Source organism: Ylistrum balloti, unplaced genomic scaffold, assembly GCF_031769215.1.
Source record: "Ylistrum balloti isolate Yb309-2 unplaced genomic scaffold, AGI_CSIRO_Ybal_v1 Utg373270, whole genome shotgun sequence".
Classification (NCBI taxonomy): Eukaryota; Metazoa; Mollusca; class Bivalvia; order Pectinida; family Pectinidae; genus Ylistrum; species Ylistrum balloti.
Genome location: NW_026783216.1, coordinates 1 through 17118, shown reverse-complemented (window position 1 = coordinate 17118; position 17118 = coordinate 1). Strand labels below are relative to the sequence as shown.

Below are 17118 nucleotides of genomic sequence, written 5' to 3'. Positions count from 1 at the left end.
ATGTAATGTCCCTATACACACCCAGTAATAGTGTGAAAAGAACCGTGGATGACATCCGTTTATATGCCTTTATGAGAATGAAGCATTCCTGTGTTTGTCTATTTATCATCCCAATGTTGGTAACTTTCGGTGTAGGATTGTATTTCATGTGTCCTTAATGTATGGCATATATAGTTAACAGTACATGAAGAGCTTTGATATGTTTTATGCTATATGTACCATCATAGTCCTGAATGTGTGATGGAATAAATGTGAAAATAAATTCATACATATGTAGATGGTTGGAAATTAGAACAAATATTCAGAAGTCATTGCTTGGTACTTGTAACAAAATAAGGGTAAGTACGTAATGTTTTAATGATGATCAATATTGTAATAACAATGTTGGATTATTGTGAAGCATATTACATTGATTTTTGGTTATTAATTGTATAGAACAGCCAGATGAGATGCGTTGATACACTTTATACTGGTCAGCACGGGTCGTTTAAGAGCAGATACGTGGGAACTGGACTCTGTAAATTTACAGCCATCCTTAAGGATACTGCTGTAATAAACATCTATTCACCTATGGTCAGAATGTCTAATTGAATGGCAATGGTCAAACATTTAAAGTTACGTAATGCTGTAATAACCTATGGTCATTAATGGTCATTGAGTGCCAGAAAGTCGACCTATAACTGATATGACCGCACAAAAGTCATGAAGTCTTGGGGGATGATTTCGCTGCATTATTCAAGTGACACGACATCTTTTTCCTTGAATGTATAAAAGGAACGCCGCTGAGCTATGTCAATGAGCGTAGTGTTGAGCTGTACTTCGCAACTTCGAGTAATAAAAGTTTATTAAGTGAAACTTTGACTTTCTGTTCTTTATGTATAGCCTATAGTGGTATATACTTCTCAAGTTTGAAGTATATTGTCAATCCCTTGAATCTTCGTTGTGAGGTTTTGATTGGCTCAGTAGTGTTTTGAGTTGGTATAAATGGACATTGTATATATAGTTATGTTTGGTGACGAAAGAGTAGGAGATGTTTAGACATTGTACTTTCAGTGTTGTGTGTATAAGACAACCTGAATCTGGGGTGAATCAATATACGGTTTGGTAATCAAATTTGGTAGTAATGTAGTGAAAATCAAATGAGCGGATATATATTTCATAAATATATACATACCAATAGAAATAAAGTTCAGTGACAACTTTCCTGTTTTTAAAGAATTACTGTAGTTTAATAAAGTAAAATTTTTAAAAAAATGAATAATAATTTTCATCTTGTTATTTTATAAAAACAGACAACCAGCTTTCCACTAAGCTGTATGGTAAACGTGATTATTTGAATATACGTTTTTTTATTTCCGATTTCAAGATAGAAACACCCTGATTTAACAGCATGATTTAACATTAAAGGAACTGTTCCCAATATCACTATGTTCTTTCTAGCATTCTCCAGCTTACTTACAAACTCGTAACCAGACTTTCAAAAGATGCAGGTTGATGAAAACTATGGGGAAGTTTTACGATCACTTAGCATTTAAATCACAACAATTTACAAAATATAAATGTCAGATATGTGCCCTTCACCACTTCCTCCGAAATGGAGTAACATGACAGTAACGAATAAAAAGCCGGGGACCTAAAGGGAGGAAGTGGTGAAGGAAATAAATCTCACATTGATATTTTGTAAACTGTTGTGATTTAAATGCTAAGTGACCTTTGACACTTTCTATGATTGTTGTAAGTTGTGTATCGTTGATGTATAATCGCTAGGGTTGATTTGACTGAAAACTCGACCTGTTAGCTTGACTCACTACAATTACACGACGATTTGGAAAAGTAGGGCCGGAACGGTAAACTAGGGATTGGGGCCGAGAATTGCGTTATTGTGTGAAAGGATTGTGACGTCAAATTGTATAAATCTAGGGCAATGTATGGCCAAATGAAATATTTACATTGAAACTCTTAAGAATAAAATGAGATGTTCCGGAACATGTTTAGCTGTGTTTTACGTGTATATTGTTTTACAACACCAGGTCTTTTCAACGCTTTATGTGCAATAAGACCAGGTGTTCTGAATAAGAAGGTATCTTTTGCTTTGTCGGTGATAATCCCCATATCAATCTTGGTCAATCCAAACAGTAATATAAAATTCATTGTCAAGTTAGAAACATCCCTTAACATTTTTCATAAAACTGATCTATGTTTGAATTTTAATGTGTAACGTGCCCGAGGGCGAATACCTTGTTCGGTAAGACAATCAGAGATATAAACACTCAACACAACAGTATTTACACACGATAAAAGATTAATCTCACAATACAGTGGTACAAGGGTTCAGTGGTACAGTGGGGATCTCTCACGCCATAAACAACTCACATTATCAAGGAATTACACTATTTCCTTCAAATGACTAACAAAATTCCCTTACAGAACAATGTATACTATTTTATAATACATAACTAAATTTCACTAGAAAATCAATTGAAACATAAAATTCTTTTAAACAATAAGAATATCAATCAAACTCTGAAACAGGAACATGAACATACATGTGAGAAGGAAATTATAACGAACAATATAGTCGTAGAAACAACTTGAAAGTTATGAACATGAAAGAATTGGACACAAGAGAGAACGAAAACCGGAGTGTCAGGAGGAAATATCAGCCCTGGGAATCTGGCTGTAATTCATAGAATTCCTGGAAGAGACTCAAATAAACCTAGGCCAATAGTGGTGAAATTCTGGAAAAAAGATAAGAGAACTTTTGTAATGAGAAATAGAAGAATCCTGTCAGATCTCAGAGTGGTGGACGACAGTACCAAGGACAATGTACTACTGATTAATTCACTGAAGGAAAATTCACAAATTGACAGTGCTTGGTACTTTAATGGAAAGGTGTTTGCAGAAAAAGATGGTTTGAGGAAACCAATTGACTTATTTAAAAGGGTTGAGAAAGTGTTCAAATTGTCAGGGACTGTTTACAAGAGGGACTGTAATTATACATTCATAAATGGATAATTATAAAATTAAATTCTAAAAAAAAAAAAAAATCAGTGAGGAAAATAAATATTAAATGAGAGAATGTGTGTAACGAGGGTAGTGAAACCTTCTCCATTAATATGGATTTATGGATACAATTATAATTCACTTCAGCTAGTTGAGTCCAAACTTACATTTTTATTATGAGCTAGGTCTTGATTATATACATATAAAATACCTTAAATATACATTGATTAATGTATCATTAATTTATATTTAGAATAACATTTTTGGCTTCAACATCATACATACTTTGTATAATTACATATATTTGGCTTAAGAGAAGATCACGTTTGACAATTCCGGATTTTCGAGTCCGGGTTTCTACTTTTATTACAGTCTCTAGAATATCACTTCCGGTAAGGCTAGAGACTTCCGGTATGTCGGGCAGAGTGATCTTGTATCATTAAATGTACTGTGTTTGTAGTAGAGCGAGCAAGGTATTCATGTTGAGTAGCTGTTTAGAATTTTAAATAAAGACGAGAGTAAATTAGTAAGTATGTCTAAGGAAAAGTTTACTGAAAAAGGGAGAGGGTTGTTCGGGAGAGTCCAGGCACGTCGTCACTGTAACTGTCAGTCGGATATCGATGTCGGGTAATATAAAAATAGCAACTACGAATGTTAGGGGGCTGTACTCAGATCAGTACAAGAGGCGAGATATCTTTCATTGGTTCAAAAACAAGAGACACATGGTACAGATAAAGTAGAAAACTATGGGAACGGGAATGGGGTTATAAATGTATTTTTAATAGTTTTAATTCTAGATCTGCTGGTGTTGCCATTCTTATGAGGAACAGTTTTGAATATGTTTTACATAGAAATAGAGTAGATAGTAAAGGCAGGATTATTATTTGTGATATCTCTATCAATAATGTAAGATTCATACTTGTGAATATTTATGGTCCCAACCATGATACTCCAATTTTTTACAGTAATTTATTAGACACCATCCAGGCTTTTAACTATAAAAATTATCCGTCAATATTATGTGGTGATTGGAATACGGTACAGGATAGGAATTTGGATACATGTAACATTATTGGAAATAATAACCCAAAATGTAGGCAAGCTATTCATAATATTATTGATGCTTGTAATCTTGTTGATCCATGGAGAAGTTTTAACCCCGAGTCAAAGGCCTTTACATGGACGCAAAAAACACCTGTTAGACAGAGTCGGTTAGATTATTTTCTAGTGTCAGAAGAGATATATGCTAGGACAAAAGATACTAACATAATTCCAGGATATAAATCAGATCACTCTGATGTTACTATTCAGTTAAATTTTAACAACCCTCCTAAAGGTAAGGGATATTGGAAACATAATTCAAAGTTATTGGAAGATGGGGAGTATATTGAAAAAGTGAAAATATGCATTAATGAGACAATAGATGAATACTATGTTTCTGGTGATAGGGAGAATTTGGAGGAGGTTACTTTCAGAACAAATGATCAAATGTTATTTGACATATTGAAAATGAAACTCAGAACTATGACTATTGCCTATTCTATTGCCAAATCAAAAGCAAGAAAAATTGAAGAAAAAAATCTTGAATCAGAAATTGACACATTAGAAGAAAGAATTAACATTGAGCCAAGCAGTGAAGTTTATGAAACTCTGGAAGGAAAGAAAAATCAATTAGAAAATATCCGTAGGCAAAAAACAGAGTCTTATTTTTAGATCAAAGGTAAATTGGTACGAATATGGGGAAAACAACTCAAAATATTTTTTGCAGTCTAGAAGAAAGGAATTATATAAATAAAACAATTACTGATTTAATATCTGATATTATCTTTATTCTTCTCATGTTCAAGATTCACATAGACTTGATTTTTCCACTTTTTTTTCAACATAATGTTAAGTTAAATGAAGAGCAGAAGAGGGGGTGTGAAGGGCTAATAACACTTAGAGAACTGTCCCTAGCTCTCAATAGTATGAAAAATGGGAAAACACCTGGTTCGGATGGATTTAATGTAGAATTCTATAAATGTTTTTGGAAAGATTTAGGTAAACTAGTTTGTAGGTCCATTTTTATGGATATTCTGTAGGAAAATTGTCTGACTTTCAATCACAGGGAATAATAACATGCATACCTTAAGAAAATAAAGATAGAAGATATATATAAAAAAAAAAAACAACTGGCATCCAATATCATTGTCAAATGTAGATTACAAAATTGTTTCAGCTGCCAATCGATTATAAGTGAAACACAGATAGGGTTTATTAAGGAAAGATTGATAGGGGATAATACTAGGCAATTATATGATGTTATGCATTTCTTAGAGGAAAACAACAAACGTGGTTTATTGTATCTTCTTGATTTTGAAAAGGCCTTTGATTCGGTTGAGTGGGATTTTTTAGACAAAGCTTTAGGAAGTTTCAATTTTGGTTCATCTGTTCGTAAATGGTTAACTCTTTTTTACTTTAACTCTCTAAAAGCTGTGTTATCAATAATGGTAATCTTTCTCATTTCTTCAAATTGGGAAGAGGCTGTCGTCAAGGCGACCCGATATCTCCCTACATCTTTGTTATTGGGGTTGAGCTACTTTCTTTAATGATAAAGTCTAACCAAAGGATTGTGGCTCTTACAATTGTTGACAAAAAGGTATTACTAGGACAATACGCAGATGATGCAGATCTCCTGTTAGATGGTAAAAGTGAATCACTATACGAAGCTGTACACATACTTGAAGATTTTTTATGATATCCGGTTTAAAAGCAAATTTAGCAAAGTCCCGACTTTATTGAATAAGCAATAAAAAATTCTCAGATGAAATCATTTGCCCAGACATAAACCTAACTTGGTCAACTGAAATTTTTAGACTTCCAGGTATCACATTCTCTTTGAATCTGGATGAGATGGATGAAATAAATTATAGACATACTTTGAATCAGGTTGAAAAAATGCTAATGCTGTGGGTAGTACGAGATTTAACTATTATCGGCAGAATAAATGTATTGAAAGCACTTGTTATACAGAAGTTTGTACACTTATTTAGTGTTCTGCCTAATGCGTCAACAGAATTTTTCAATAGAATGAATAGAGTATTCTATAGATTTATCTGGAATTCAAATACAGAGAAAGTTAACAGGGACACTTTGGTAGCATTATATGATGAAGGTGGCCTAAACATGACACACATTTTAGCTTTTAGTAAATATAAGAAAGTTAGATGGATAAAGAGATACTATTCAGATGTAGATAGTGGCTGGAAATCCTTTTTAAAACACATATTGAAAATAGATCCCGAGGTGTTTTGTATTATTATCTTTAGCAGAATTAAAATGTCCACCAAATTCTCTCGAAGAATTTTTAGCATTAGATTTAACCTATATCGTACCTCTCCAAAAAGTAAACCACTGTATCCTGTGGAGAAATTTTGGTCTGCACATGGTTAATGATTTATTTATAAATGGATTACCCAAACCTTGGGAAGAGCTCAGGCATGTGGTGCATTTAAATTTTATTGAATACCATGCAATTTTTCAGAAAATGAATAGAAATTGGAAAAATGAATACAAAATTGCTTTTGTGAATGGTGAAACAATTACTCCAATCAAAAAAGATATTGTTCAGAAAATGTTAGAGCTGAAAGACCAAAAATTCATATACAAGCTTTTTGTAAACAGTATAAAACCCGTTAAGACTCAGGAAAAATGGAAGAATGCTCTGTTACTTGATGAATTTGATTTTGAAAATATTTATAATGTTGCATTTCGTTGTACACAAGAGACTAAGTTACAAGCCTTTCAGTATAAGATTAATCATCGTATACTTATGACAAACTCAAAACTTTTTAAAATAAAAATTACAGAGAGTAATCTGTGTACTTTTTGTAACAGAGAAGAAGAAACAATAGAGCATATTCTTTATTTCTGTTTTTACTCCAATGCGGTGATAGAAGAATTTTGTTCGTGGTATTCTGATTATGATGATCAACATGTAGGTGTTCTACAAACTGCAGACTTAATTTTTGGAAATGCTAATTTTAGCGATATCTTGAATCTTTTTCTTTTAATACTTAAATACTACATCCATTACTGTAGAATCAATGATGTTGTTCCTACTTTTACTGCATGTAAGACCAGATTAAGAAAAACTCTGGAAATGGAATTCGAACAAAACGAACAGGCTCACTTGGTAAATTTCATCGAAAATGGGGGGCTTTTGTCAATGCTCTGAGACATGAACCAGTGGGGGGCAGATCATAGAATATTGTTAAGTACAGTCTTTTTATATTTATCATGTTTATATTTACCATGTAATTTACCATCTCTAAAGATTTTGTCGTGTCTGGACTCTCTGCTAGTGAGTAAGAAATGTAAGAGGACATGTGACATTCAATGTGATGTATGTGTGTGCGTATGAGTTTGAGAATCTTTATGTGTGTGAGTTTGAGAATCTGTGTGCATGACCTGTGAGTGTTTGTAAGATGCAGGTACCAGCTGTACATATGGTTAAACTATAGTATGATTATACAGGCCCAGATTGTATGTACTTTCCCTTAAAGGAGTACATGCACCTTATTAATATATAATATGTGATCAGTGCATATTTTGGTGTTTGGATCTGTTGTTGTGTAAACAAGTGTAGGCCACTGTATATGTGTGTTAATCCATACCTGTGTTAAGCGAATATAACATCAGTGAGTATGTATTCTATTTAGGTATCTACATAGTAAAATATTTGAAGGATGAGTGTGCGAAGCGGTGTGCGAGAACCCCCCTGTGATGGGACACAATTTGTAATTTTTAATGAAGGCTGACCCAAAGGCCCCAATGGACCTTGGCAGTCTGCCAATATTATCATGAATAAATGTCTTGTGGAAAAAAAAGAAAAACAATCAGTACTATTACTAATAATTCAAAGTTTAGTTCATTCTATAATACTACAGTCATTACAGGCTCCAAATAATGATAAACGTAACACAATACTTCAAATCAGCTGATAATGTAAACAATACAACAGTTCGGCAAAGTCGCTACTTCTAGTACACTTGAACTATGTTCACGACTCAAAAATAACACTTTTCATTAAACTGATTTATCTATGTTTGGATTTTTAAGAATGAATAAAACCTCGGTATTTCATCAAATTAGACATGTAGATTATGTTGTAGGAGGTCTCAGACTACACAGAACATTTCAGATTAGAAACGTAATCAACTGACTATTGATATTAAGCATGAAGTAGGAAACATAGCACAGGTGGGCTTTACATAATATTAGATACCACATTTCACTTTCCGAAACCTTATTGACTAATACACATCTTGTCATACATTTTGTATGGTGTGGTAAGCAATAGATAAACAGTACAGGATGGACTTCACTCCATAAAGCATCAACTCCAGAATGTATACAGAGATAGCAATATGAACGTCATGGTGGATATCTTTTCTTCAGGAATCTGCATTAATATAACATATCAGTTTTAACCTTGATATAAAGTTATAAGAATAAAATAGATTACCTTTAGCGTTTGAGAAAGTTTACAAACATCCTTGTCCGTATGAGAATCACGACTGGGAAACCGCCATTTGAGAGTCACCCTTAGAGATACAACACGCATGCGCAAGTGACGGGTGTAGTGAAGTTGAACCTAATCTGTTTGTATGCACTTGTTACTTCTCTTCAATTAATATAGGATGTGAATTTATTATACAAGATGCTAGTATTAAATCTGGTGATAAATTCACTGTGGCAGCTTTCCTCTTGCTATGTATAACAAGAAATTACCGAAAGTAGGAAATATTTTGACAATGGTAGACGGTCTCATTCATGACGTCAGAACATACGATCGAGAACTCGGGAAATATGACCAACAATCTATTTTAAGATGTTTTCCTTTGATACCTATGTAACGATATATTTATAAACTATCTTGTCACTGATTGATGGCTGATATTGATACGTGCACGTGACAAAACAGTTATACCTAAGATAAGATATTTGTATACTAAATTAGTCGTGTATGATGATCTTGGAAGGAAACCTGCGCTTGGAGTGCGAGGTAGGGGTATATGAGGTGATGACCAGATGTTATCCGTAACCGAATTCCGATAAGATATCCACATACACGATTGTCACAGGTAAGACACAGGGACGTTACATATGTGCATGTTATGTCCCTATGCACAATCAGTGATAGTGTGAAAAGAACAGTGCATGACATCCGTTTATGCCCCTTCATGAGAATGAAGCATTGCTGTGTTTGTCTATTTATCATTCCAATGTTGATAACCGTTCTGTAGGATTGTATTTCATGTGCCAATAATGTATGGCATATATAGTTCACAGTACAGGAAGTGCTGTGATATGTTATGCTATACGTACCGTCATAGTCCTGAATGAGTGATAGAATACATGTGAAAAGGAATTGAAGGGAATGCAATTTTTGTACAAATGAAAGGTCCCAGCACCTTGGATCAGGAGTGGTCTGAAGTATTCTTAGGTTAAAGTAATTCATTGGATCTGTATAACCGCTTGGTGCCGAGCCCTTGAGGCTGGAAGGGCGTGGCTCCAATAGATGAAATTCTTTACAAGAACTAATGCTTATGTGGCAAGAATTGGATTTGACCCAAATTTGTTATGAAGAATCTTTGGCTGAAGGGACCTTACTGCTGCATAAACGATACATTTGATCATCATTGGGCAGAGGGTACAGGTCTAAAAGGGGGAATAGATACGAAAACTGTTTTTCAGTTAGTTTTGATGAAGCAATTTTAGCTAACTAACTTTACATGCTTGTTACGAACTACAAGAATATCCATCTTTCGACAACTGATCTAGTTTCCACAAGAGAGTTGCCTCTATATTTATATTCAGACGGCGTTTTAAGAATCTGTGCTTTGTTAATATCATGTCATTGTTTTATTACCAGAAGTATGTTGTTATTGCCGAAGTTGCATAGAATTTTAGTTGCAATTTAGATTATGTTGACATTCTATACTGCTTTATGATAATGTCCATTTGTCAAATTTTCCTAGGTCAGTAGGTCATAGCGGAGATAAGCAATTTTCAGTACATTCCTTTCTGCACTTCACAGACATTTACAATAAAAAGGGAAGCAACTCTGAAATTAATTGAAAACAGTTTCTTTTATTTTATGTCATTACCATAAACATGGTATTATGTAGATAGTGAGATTTCTTAATTTCACAACAACAACAGGTCGACATAATGAATTGTTGATCTGCTCCTTTACCAAAAATAGGCAAATGTGTACTCTGACCAAAAATAGATGTATTTGCGCTGTCTTAATGCAAATCACGTCACATTCAAGATGAATGCCTCATCTTGAACGTGACGCCATTTTCTTCATCTGGTGCTGGTGATACTCTTTGTCCTAGTGATCTTCGATGTAAGATCGCTTCCTTCTGGTCCTTGTGATACTCTTTGTCCTAGTGATCTTCGATGTAAGATCGCTTCTTCAGGTCCTTGTGATACTCTTTGTCCTAGTGATCTGTGATCTGAGTTGGTTTCTGTCTGGTCCTGGTGATACTCTTGGTTCCCACAATCTTCGACCAGAGATAAGTTCTTGAGTTTACCATTATTACAAAATTGGTCTGCTGGTCATTATGAATTTGTGGATTGCTAAAATATTGGAATCGGATTCAGTCTCTGATTAAAATTAAAAGAACCCATTATTTGAAATCCCTCACTGAATGTTCTTTTATTTCATGCCTTAATGTGGTGTATTCAATTCCGTTCTCATCTATTTTTTATTCAAACGAGTCACGCTTTAGCTGGTGATAGAACTCGATCAGATCTTCTCCCACTACTATTTCCTTTTGTTGAGTTGGGCTCGACAGTCCAGGTGACAACCTTTCCTTCAGGAGACCATTCAGGAGTTTGTGTGTTTGAATTCTGGTTCATTTACAATGTCGATGTCGACTCAATTTATGTCCTGAAAATGTCAATTGGCTGCTGCCCTGATATTTTTAGTGTGTTTTTGTGATATTCACTTGGTGTGGAATCTCCGGTTTTTGGCTTTTATGTCTCATGATTGACTAGTGATTGCTAATGACTGGTACAATACTGACAAATGCTAGTAAATGCGTAAATTGGCAAAAATGGAATTTGAATATGAAATAGTAAATCTGCAAAGCAAACTACCAGTTCTATCAGAGAGAATGAAAATAAATTGCAACAGATAAATATTCCTTTGATTTCTTTTTTTTTTTTTTTTTTTGTTTTGTTTTACTCTCATGCACTTTCTGTGTTTTTGTGGTGCAAAAAGTAAATTAATGTTGAAAATTACTTTAGAATTGTACTTTATAGAAATTAGTTCAACTAGGCCTAGCAGCAAATGGGTATTGGATGCAGCTTTAACCTTGCGAATGGATTGGAATGCAGAGAAGAATCAGTAGTTGACTTAAGTACAATGTGAAGTGCCGATACAATTGCAGGTGTAAAATTAAATGTCTGAATTGTATTTGTATTTTTTATATGTGAGCAACTGTCAACAATCATCAAATTATCAACAACTTTTACAAGTGGTTTATTACCTTGAAAAAGCTTTAGACCCCATTTTGTGTGTGTGTTTTTTTTTAAATTATTGTTTTGATTGCGTCATGTCGTCATACCATTTCAACTCGGCTTCAATGATTATCCTAAACCTCAAACTTTCTGAATGTAGGCTGATAGGTGACTCTGGTACTCCCAGATCCTGTTTGTTTTTAATCTATTTCGGATTCCATGTTCACTACATCCCCAGCAACTTCACTTTGTGCCAAAATTGTAATTCTTCAGCATTTCTTTTTTCAGTAACATTACTAGGCATCAAAATTCTCATCCGTAATTCATTGTCAGATACAAAGTTCAAAGTTGATGATGAATCTGGAGTTCCATCGATATCTTGTATGTCGCTGAGCAAATTCCCAAAGCTTGACATCTTTATGACACTGGATGAAAAACACCAAAAAGTGATTTTTTTCCAATCAGTGTTTTTTTTTTATTATTATGACAGATTTGTTTTGAAATATTATATACATTTTTTTCAATAATTAAAGATTATTTTAATGTTATCAAAATCACATCTGTATGAGAAGTGAAGAAATGCAAAGGAGGCAACTCCAACTTTGGAAAGAAAAAAATATTCATACGCCAACTTAAGAGTACACTGAGAAATGACTTGAGAAAAATTTTGGTAGGTACATTGAGTCCAAGTTTAGTGGAAATATCAATATTTTATTTTGGCTATGCTTGTCTATAGATGAAATTCGAAATGGCCCATGACTTCAAAACGTTACGATACCTCATCTACCGAGAAATTCCTCAATCAGATCACCAAATATAAGCAGCATACTAATGACCGAAACAAAGAGTCTCAAGGCTTCAAACATGTACGATACATTTAACTGTAGGAACAATCGTCTCTTACAGATACGAAAATTTTATTTCGCATATAAATCTTTATTAGTCAGTGAACTAATTTTTTTTGGCAAAAAGAAAAAAAATGTTTCATATAAAATAATTTTTTTAACTTAATTCCTTTATTTTATTTATTTAATTTCCGACTTAAATTTATTCCTGATCTGACATACAGCAAAAAGAGCTTTACATATAATTAGTTTGTTTTTCATGACATTTTTTCAATTATAATTTTTATTATTTAAGGTTATTTTGATTCCTTGCATTTTGTAGGTATGATATGTAGCTTGTGAGTGAAACACCAAAGGAGACCAAAGAAGAGTATTCCTGGTCAGACTACGTGGGTAGACAAGCCATACATCACCCTGATCAAGAACTCTGTGAAAAGACACCAGCATTCTGATGCTCACCTGGAAGCAGAGTCATTTGAAAGAGAACTTTCCCTTAAATCTTGCCAGATTGCAGATGGGTAAGTGTTGAATGATTATCCAAATAAAGAAAGTATAATTGGTAATACAATGTTGAAGAGTTCAGTGTTGTGGTTAACATTCATAAATAGTATTTAAGAATTTTAGATTGTGAATTTTTTTTATTTAAAGGTTTGTTAGAGAAGAATCACTTAACAGAATAGGGATGGAAGCTGCCATACATACAACGCCATGACCTAGACCTACAGAAATTGTGTGGCTTCGGCAGTGTTGGTGCCTCTGTCATGTTGGGATGCCGGAATGGTGTAGCCGCCCTGTTGAAGCAGCAAGTCCCCCATCTCATGAGCAACCATTGTGTGGCCCACCGACTAGCCTTATCCAGTTCACAGGCAGCGAACAGCATTCCATACCTCAAGAAATTCAAGGCCATTGTGGAACAGCTGTACAGGTTCTACAACTACAGTCCTGTCCAGACTGCAGCTCTCCATGAAATTCAGGTAAATAATGTCTCCATTTTAGTTATTTACATGCATCCATGATACAAAGTAACTTTAAAATGATTTGTGCTCTTATTGGTACAACAAATTTATAGTAATTTGTATTCATTTTTGTCATTACAGGTGATTTTGAATGACCCCAAAATCAAGATCACCCAGGCAAAAGATGTACGCTGGCTGAGTCATGATGCTGCCATACAGTCCATTAGGCAGTGCCTGGAGTCCATCATCACCAGTTTGGAGAGGGAAGCCCAGGAGAGATCTGAAGTTTCGCCCATACACTAAAATGTACTTGCTGAAGGAAAATAAAATGACACTGCTACGTCATGTATACCTGTGCTTCACCTCTTCACGTATCTCACAAACACAAAAATATGACAAAAACTTATCTGGGCGACCTAACTTAATCTTTTAATATGAGCTAACATCCTTTGCTACTAGACAGATGTTCGGCAAAAAATTCTGAGGAGTTGTTCCGGTATACAATGTATCAGTTGTGGTAAATGTTGTTTTCATGATCAGTTTAGGAAAGAACAACAAGTTTTCAGGAACAACTGACAAAATGGATACTTCATCAATAATCGATGAAAATGACACCTCTTTAACGTACATGCCACGTTTTATTCATAAGAACAGTGGCACGGTTCAGAACATATACATGTACTTGACATGGTTCTAAATTTATCAGATAAGCTAAATTCCGAAATGTATTTACGTATGGGGATAGTGAATCTTCCCGCCTAAATTTTGACCTTTCTTCCGATCATATGGGATTTTCCTCAGTTTGTTTCTTGTGCTCAGAATCTAGGCTCTTATAACCGAAGAGTCTTAGAATGACGAAATGTTGCCGTTGTATTTGATTGTTAACTATTAGAACTATCCTCAATTAGTTTCATGAGCCAGGAAGTATATAACCACATTACTTACGGGTTATGATGTTCTATTTGGAAGATTAGTCTTACATGTAAGTCATACTATAATTCGATAAGGTGAAAATAATAACGAATTTTTAATAAAAATGTCATAAAATTACATGGAAACGTTTACAGTTGATCATTTCTGAAAAATATGTCATTATTTATATTCAGATAAGTGTTTTTATCAATTATCTAGAGTACACTTACTATTACTATCTCAATATTGAAAGACACTATTTTCCTATAGTACAATTGTTATATGAAAAAGATAAAAGATGACTTTATAATAAATTTACTATGAACTACCCCTGATATCAATTATAATTTCGATCAATACCTATTTAAACCACAACACACAATTTAAACACGCTTGTATAAAATGTAACCCTGTAAGTATATCTATATTTACGCTTCATGTCCATTAAGATACTGGTGACATAGGAAGCAAATGTATACAGAATTATGTTGGCCTTCTTTACTGCTCTGTAAAAATAACAGACCCGCTGTCCATTGCGATCGACCTTGTCTAGGTCAGTACGTCAGAAATCATAAATTGACATACTGTGCTATTTAGGCTTGCACCATGTGTTAACTGGGTTAAATATCGAATATGTACAAGAACAAATACATCACGTAATTACCGACATTTCTACACAATCCTAATTCAAACTCCAAATCGTAATAACTATGGCAATTCTTTAGGTCAGTATTGACCCCGCACCCCAAGTCTTAGAAGAACGGAATAGCTGAATGGTGCAGTTGTATTAATTATTGACTTATTAAATCTGATACTAAATTGGTATTGAAAAGTATTGTTCACTTGTTTGTTTACTTTACATAGCATAAAAAAGTATACAAGTTTATGGAAATATGATTTTTTTTTCTCTTCTGTTTGTAGTATTTCTTCATTCATGCGGTATACAAACAGAGGGGGTGATAACAAGAGGTCACATCCCGGCTGTGTGTACTGACAAATGCCTTCTCAGTGTCCCTGTTGCATACCCAATTAAATTCAGACGTGTGGAGAGCAGACTTGATGGTAGAGTTACCTCCCCTTTCCCTTTTTGTATTTGTGGTGGTTCTTTAGGTTATTTGAATAATTTTCCATTCACGTTTTTGTTTTCCATCTTTGCCTACCGTTCAATCTCTCTCACTCCCTCTGGGATGTGGTATAACATTATAGAATTTGCAAAAAAGTGAGTGTTAACCTTATGTATATTTAAGATTTTTACATAAGACACACGCACGCACGCACACACACACACACACACACACACACACACACATACGTATGAAGCATACCGAGTGAACACCTTGACTTTACACATGCCAAGTGAACACTAAGGTTCAATAACCTATTTTCGGAAAACAAATTACGTAGACATATACTTTTGGGTATGTATTGCACGTATTGCACAGGGTATCGCTATAGAAAGCACTTCACTACCTACAGTGCAAGTGGACACCTAACTGATATCCATGCACATACTGGCGAGTGAACACCTCGTATAGTTAACCGAAGGACTGGTGCTAAGTGAAAGGAATACGCAAACCCAAATATAAATTTTGAATAACAAATTTATATACAAAAATACAACAAGGAAACAATACACAGTTTAACAGAATATTTCATCTGATGTGCTAAGATCTCACCTCACCTCAAACCAGCTTAAAAATAACAATACTGGCCACAGAGTTTACCCAGCAATTAAAGATATGACTAGAATGACCACTGCCATAAATTATCTGGCATTACTGATTCACTACGTCCGCTAGAGAACATTTCCAATAAATATAGGTTAAGAAATATTAATTGACTTCCTACTATTCTATCCTATTCACTGTGAGTATATTACTACCGGCTATACAATTACACTGAAAGTTCCATAACAGTTAAAGTTCACAGTTCCAGTACACAGTTCAAATACCAATCCAGTACACAGTTCAAATACCAATCACACGATTGTCGCATATTGGAAGCCACTGAATCATTACCACCATTCACAAATGAGTGAGTCCCGGTGCGTGAACCTCAGGTGTATCGCCATCTACGTTGATGTGCCGCTGTCCCAGAGCCGTAGAGGGATGGTCCGTGTGGTCAGCTATAGACGTCGCCCAAGTGATTGATAAAGTTCAGGTCGTTCGCCCATGTTCTCTTGTACGTTGAACTGGTGTGGACTCAGCGTCAGTCATGCCCAGCCGTCCTGGTCAGGTCCCCATCTAATTGTTTACCCCATCACACCATCACCACGGAGCCTGCCAGACCAAAACTATTTGTGTACTATCTACTCACATATTTGTTTACATTTTACCGAGAACTTCCGGTTAGCGCCGGAAGTGTAAGTTACACACGTGACCTCACAGTTTAAAACTTAACATAGGAAAAATACCAAATATTACAAAATTACCCATTGACAGCTGAGGATTACCAACTATCTTTCTTTCATAAACATTTTATGAACCATTTAACATAAAAATATTACTGTACAATTCTGTGAAGTTGCCTAATACTCTATACAGGTACACGTGCTCGAGCAACTAGCTCAGGCCATGCTTCACTCGCTAAGAAAATCAAATAACTGCGAAAAATAGCATTGACACTCTAATACACTTAATTGTTCAGAATAATAGTAACAAAATACAACTTGTACTCACATTTCCATGGCAAAAAACCAGCCAGAAGTAGTTATAAATATACCACACATTTTCGGAGAGCCCTGCTCCATCACGTCTACCGCCCAGGTGAACGTTCTCTGTCTGCCCTGAGATCGGCCTAAATTAATTCTGATTGGCTAAAATTCCCACCTGGCATCGTACAAATAAACCCCACAGCTACTGATACCCACTTTGTACAACAAGGCCAAA

The 17118-nt window shown here is 34.7% G+C and overlaps 1 protein-coding gene and 1 long non-coding RNA gene across 2 annotated transcripts; one reads left to right on the top strand and one right to left on the bottom strand.

Moving 5' to 3' along the window:
• Positions 1 to 12745: 12745 nt before the first annotated feature.
• LOC132564950 (zinc finger protein 862-like) lies at positions 12746 to 14330 on the top strand. Its single transcript, XM_060229557.1, has 3 exons — positions 12746 to 12880; positions 13011 to 13336; positions 13460 to 14330. The coding sequence occupies exons 2-3, from the start codon at positions 13124 to 13126 to the stop codon at positions 13619 to 13621; spliced, it is 375 nt and encodes a 124-aa protein (XP_060085540.1). The 5' UTR covers positions 12746 to 12880; positions 13011 to 13123; the 3' UTR covers positions 13622 to 14330.
• A 1483-nt stretch (positions 14331 to 15813) lies between these two features.
• On the bottom strand, positions 15814 to 16988 carry LOC132564949 (uncharacterized). Its single transcript, XR_009554913.1, has 2 exons — positions 16909 to 16988; positions 15814 to 16509 (listed from the first exon to the last, which is right to left on the bottom strand). It is a non-coding gene; the product is annotated as an uncharacterized LOC132564949 (long non-coding RNA).
• Positions 16989 to 17118: the final 130 nt, after the last annotated feature.

What these genes read in the sequence shown, in the direction of transcription:
- LOC132564950 (XM_060229557.1), top strand. Translation starts at nt 13,124, where the DNA reads ATGTTGGGATGCCGGAATGGTGTAGCCGCCCTGTTGAAGCAGCAAGTC. An exon ending in CAGCTCTCCATGAAATTCAG is followed by an intron (nt 13,337 to 13,459) that starts GTAAATAATGTC and finishes TTGTCATTACAG; the next exon opens with GTGATTTTGAATGACCCCAA.